This window comes from Marmota marmota, unplaced genomic scaffold (genome assembly GCF_001458135.2).
Source record: "Marmota marmota marmota unplaced genomic scaffold, marMar, whole genome shotgun sequence".
In the NCBI taxonomy this organism is placed as follows: Eukaryota; Metazoa; Chordata; class Mammalia; order Rodentia; family Sciuridae; genus Marmota; species Marmota marmota.
In genome coordinates this window covers 1172251-1177599 of record NW_025999949.1, presented here as the reverse complement: position 1 = coordinate 1177599, position 5349 = coordinate 1172251, and the positions used below count along the sequence as shown (strand labels likewise).

Sequence of the window (5349 nt, the reverse complement as noted above, 5' to 3'; positions counted from 1 at the left end):
TGAGTTAATTCTATACAAACAAAAGAAAACAAATGACACATGCCCTCCATGTTCCATCCCTGCCCTTTCTCCTTAGTAAAGGCTTTGGCCTCGTCTTATGGTGGGGAATGCATTTGTGTGTGAATTAGACAGATAAGTAGACATTTTGCTGGAAAGAATTGCTCTTTGGCAAGGTGGAGAAGTGACTTCTATCTAGCTCCCCTGAGAACAGGGTAAATAGTCAGACTGAAATATTTTTTGAAACCTGCTAGCAAGTTGTATTGAACAAGGCACTGGTGAGAAATTTTGAATCTACTCCTCAAAAAAAAAAAAAAAAAAAAAACCCTACCTACCTTTCCAGAGGATTCTAAGATACAAACACAGGAAATGTTGCCTGGTATTACCCTAAGGTGAAACATGCCATCTCCATACAAATATATAAAATTTTTTAAAAATCTGAGAATTCCTAATTCACCCCATTGTTCAGGATTAACAACATTTCATGAGAATCTACTGGGCCACAGGTTCTTCTGATGTACCCTATTTGAATTCAGTCATTTTCCTTCTTCCATTTTTTGCACACTAGTATTTATCTCCTCTTCAAGCCTTCCACCCAAATCCTACACTATACTTCAAAGTTGTCATTATACTAATGTCATTTTCTCTAGGAAACATTCTGGAAAGGTTGAGATGCCTCAGAAAGTGATAACATATTCATCACAAGCTCTCTACATGGTTTGACCTGCACTTCTGAGGTTTTCCCAGGGACAGAAAGCCAACCAGTGATGGAAACGTCATTAATGACCTAACTCACTTTGCTTTGTGAAGAAATCCTAACCTCCTAGCAGAAATGATCTCCACCCTTGGACAGAAATATTATGTGCAAACACAGCTCAGTAGTTTCTCCTTCCTCCTGCTCTTCCCTGTCCTCTTGAGGCTGTTTCTTCCTGCAGACTTCTACCCTGATGGCAGGATAAAGTCTCTGTTTAGAGTGATAAATCATAGCGTTCAAAGTCTAATGGTAAGAGAAGTTGCCCATCATAAACTTTGACAACAGGTCAAGGACTTCCAGAAAATAAAGTGGTAAGAAGCTCCCTCTTCTCTTGCTTTATGCTTCTCCCCAATCTGGGCTTTCAAGTAGGACAGCTACTGAAGGTCATGTTATTAGTAAGGTTGATATATTGCTCAAATCTGAAAGGGTAGTAAATAAGGAATTGGAATAAACAAAAGGGAGTGAAACCTCAGAGATATCCATTTTAATATTTTTGAAAAACAAAGAGAGCACAATTGTCCAATTTTAAAATGTCACTGTACAAAAAAGGGAAGGGCTGAAGTTTCCGTAAGAAAATTGTGAGAAGCCCTAGTTTTAAAACCTGGGAATAAAGAATGCCTTTCCATATTACAATTTTTATAAGAGACTCTCCTCTTCCAGAATCTAGAGGAAAAACAAGTTGAATACCAGGACACTTTCGCAGGAGTGTTGAAACAAACAAGAAAATTTTTTATTTTGAAAATACAAAGTCTTTAAAGATAATTTTGGCCTCCATTTTCCATATCTAGGTTCATCCAACAAGATACAAAAACAAACAAAACAACAAAACAAAGACCCACGACATTATGTACAGAGCTCTAAAATGAGCTGTGAATATCTACAAGAAACTAGCGTATGCTCTTTGTGAAAGGGTGTAGTGTGTGGCTTTCTATAGTTCTCAGTCCTCCCGAAGCACAGTTAACTCCCTGGAGCTGCAGGTGCGGCTGCGGCAAGGGAAGAGCTGGGGTCAGTGAAGGGTTGGGGGTGGGAGGCGTGGAGAGGTGTCTGGGGAGGGGAGCAGCGGCGGCGGCACGGGACAGATCCTGGGCTTCTCTAGAAGTCCTGCCGCGGGGTGTGAGTCAGGCTGTGCCGCCGCAGATCACAGTTTCGCCTGAACACTTTGCCGCACTGCTCGCAGCTGTAGGGCTTGATGTCTGTATGGGTGAGAAGGTGAGTTTTCAGATTACTTCTCTGATTAAAGGTTCTTCCACATGTGGGACATTTGTGTGGAGATTCCTGTTCAGATGTGAAGCAAGCAAAGGATTAATCCTTCACACCACCACTGCACCCTTCTCAATAGTTTCTGTCTTATCGGTATCACAAGCCTTAACATAACAAGCGCACAACAACAAAAGAAGGGACTTGCAGGAACAAATCTGCTCTCCTAATCCTCCAATCACGAAAACACACGTGCAGGCACACACGGAGGCAGATTACACTGATAACTGCGGAGGCAGACCCCGGGCCACAGCCACTGCGGTGGGCTTTGCGATTTCCAGCTCTTCACATTTCACCACCATGTCACAGGCAGGAAAAAGGGGAAGGAAAAACCCTAATCCTCTCTTAAGGAACGACATTCTCCCGGGTAATAAGGCTCCTCTTTGCTGGAAAATTAAACTATTCCTCGATGTTCTGAAAGCTACAAATTATGAGGCCCCTGGGAAAGAGAGTGTATGGGATTTCACCATGCCTCCATTATCAAAATTACCTTTATTTCCTCCCAAACACGAAAGCTTTAAACACAGGGCATATCGGATGAAAAAAATAATTCTAAAATTAGGATTTACTATAAACAGAGCGGCCTGTTCATTAAGACAAACAGGAAAAAAATGCTTTATGTTAAGAAAGATTAATTTATGCATTTAAAAATAAAAAGTGCTGGGGCTGAGGTTGTGGCTCAGTGCACGAGCACTTGCCTTGCACATGTGAGGCACTGGGTTCGATCCTCAGCACCACATAAAAATAAACCAACAAAATAAAGATATTGTGCCCATCTATAACTAAAATAAATAAATAAATAAATAAATAAATAAATAAATAAAAGTGCTGCTTTCCTCACCTAGAGAACTAATCTAAAGAGGGTTCTTTAAGAGACAGAACCTGACATTGAACATGTTTTGTAAAGCAATAATGGTAAAACAAACCAGTCACTATTTTTAAGCAAGAAAACAAACTTACCTGCATATGTAAGGTTTTGTGAACTGCTAGAGTTCTAGACTGACAAAATCCTTTCCCACACTCCTGACATTTGAAGGGCTTTTCTTTGGAATGGATATACCTGAAAATCAATATAAGGTTTCATTGAAATGGATTACCCCCATGAGGAGGAAGTTTCTTTTGAAAATTAGTCAAAGGAAGTTGTGGAAGGACCAAAGAAACAGAATTTTTGTTATTTATGTTTTTAGATTTTTTTTTTTCCCTGTGTAATTCTTTTTATGGTTAACCTCAACTAACAGACTCTTCAAAACATTCACCGGGCCTTCTGGCTTTATCTACATTTGATTGCCCTCTCTGGCATATTCTGGAGCTTAAAATTCGAGGAACCAACCCTTCTTGGCCTTCACGGTTTTCTGAGGGATTTAAATTGGCCAAATCAGGATTTTTAAGGCAAGGCCGAATTGTGGAGAACTGATCTCAGCAAATCCCTTAACAGTTTCAGAGGATGGGTACAGAAGTCCCACCTCTGCAAATAGCAGGTAGATTCCGAAGAAGATACTTCCACCCATACCACCAGGGAATGTTTTTAACCAGTGAAAACACTGTTACAGGTTACAGGTATTTCTTCAATTGTTATTTGTTAATGCTGAGTTTAAGGCGGGGATTGGGAGCTGTTTCTAAGTTCTAAGGTCCATGACCTCATGACCCTGGTAAATGCAACTTAGAAGGGTCCTCATTGCAGGTTCTGGGGAGGAGAGAGAAAAAGGGAGGAAGGGGACCCGGTAGAGATGGCCAGAACACATTTCTAGTAACCGCACCAGCACCATCGTGGGAAGACTCTGAGGCCCCCTCCTCCCCAGGGGGACTGACTGAGATGGAAATAAGATTCTAAGACCAACCCACCAGATTTTTCCTGACCAAGGATGGGGAAAGGTCATTATCCCAAACTAGAATGCAGCAGGGGAAAAACGGTAACCCTCGGGGATTGGCTGAAGCCAATTAGGGAGGGTCTTTAAGAGTATAATCTAGATCAGAGGGTACTTTAGTGACACTTGGAATGTCTATTAGGACTCTATATCCTGGACAATTTCACCTTCCCTCTCCCAGCCAACCTCCTTCTCCACCTCACCTATGATCCCGCAGGTGATCTTGCCTCCGGAAGGCCTTGTGGCAGATGTCACACGTGTATGGCCTCTCATCCGTGTGGGTCCTCTCGTGGATGAGCAAATTGTAGGATTTGGTAAAGTGTCTGCCACAAAACTTGCAGATAAACTCTTTTTTCGTTTTGGAGGGCAACCTCCCTCGAGAGGGCTTTCTGTCCGGAGTCAATTTACTGAGGCCCGAGATAGGGCTACCCAGCCCCGGGCTCAGCTTGGTTAGATCTCCCATTTTAGGGGGATCCTCTTGTGTGGCGGCCACAGCCAAGTTGGCAAAGTCAAAACGCGGCCGGTCCTTGTGCAGGGCTGGGAGGACGTGGGCAATGGCCCCCTGCTTGGGGTGGAATAGGTGAGTGGTAAAGGGCAGAGCCGGGAAGGGGAAGCGAGCATCCACCAGACCCTGCGCCGCCGCCATCTCGGTGATGGTTGAGCGGGTGATCTCATGCACGTTGGGGTACCCCAGGGTCCAGTGGTTCATGTGCATAGTCTGCACAGCGCTGAGACCATACAGGCCCTGCAGGTGGTCCACCGCGGCAGGGAAGGTGTTCACGGCCTGCAGGAAGGAGTAATTGGTGAGCTGCAGCGATGGGTGGAGCGGGATGGGCGCCGGAAGGGCCTTGCTCCCCATTTTCCTGGATGCTGGGGGGCGGAGGGAGCCGCCCCTTTCTTCCAGAACTCAGAGATGGGTGGGCGTGGGGCTCCGGGGAAAACGCAGGGAAACCAGAGCTCGCGGAGAAAGCCCTAAAAATGGCAAGGGGAGAGAAGAAGAGATCGTGACTATCATCCAAGCCAGTTCCCTGGACCCTTTGGTTCCCGAGCGGGTTACCACATTTTCCAAGTTCCTTTCCTGCTGAGAGCCATTGCCGGCACTTTCCCACTTCTAAGACCCCCAAAAGGAGCCGTGAAGGGACAGCATAACGCCTTGCCAGCGAGTGCACAGAGTCCTGGACTCCGGGATAGTAAGTGTTCCTCGGGTCAGCGGGGTGCCCGCAGGAAGAACGAATTCCTGGCACGCACTGAGCAGAAGACTCAGTCCGTGGAGAAAGAAAGGTAGGTCCCCAGGCTAGCCCACCCACCCTCACCCTGTCAGGAGAAGCTCAGTCAACCGCGACCGCTGAGACGCCGACGTCTGCGGCCGGGACAGAGCCGTTGTCGCTGAGGCGCCTCCAAGCTCCCTGGGGAACGACGGGTTGTAGGTCCGACCCCGGGCTCGAGGGCCTGGTTCAGCCCCGGTGAAAGCTACTC

The 5349-nt window shown here is 45.7% G+C and overlaps 1 protein-coding gene across 2 annotated transcripts in view; it reads right to left on the bottom strand.

The window, feature by feature from the left end:
- Nucleotides 1-1213: 1213 nt before the first annotated feature.
- Nucleotides 1214-5349, bottom strand: part of Osr2 (odd-skipped related transciption factor 2) — an 8080-nt gene continuing 3944 nt past the window's right edge. Inside the window, exons 2-4 of one of the 2 annotated variants that reach the window (XM_015486332.2) lie at nucleotides 4077-4845; nucleotides 2969-3068; nucleotides 1214-2026 (exon numbers count right to left, since the gene is read on the bottom strand). In XM_015486332.2, the coding sequence (XP_015341818.1) occupies nucleotides 1844-2026; nucleotides 2969-3068; nucleotides 4077-4732 (939 nt within the window). In that variant the 5' untranslated portion in view covers nucleotides 4733-4845 and the 3' untranslated portion in view covers nucleotides 1214-1843. The remainder of the gene's footprint in view (nucleotides 2027-2968; nucleotides 3069-4076; nucleotides 4846-5349) is intronic. The other variant, XM_015486333.2, reaches the window with a different exon arrangement.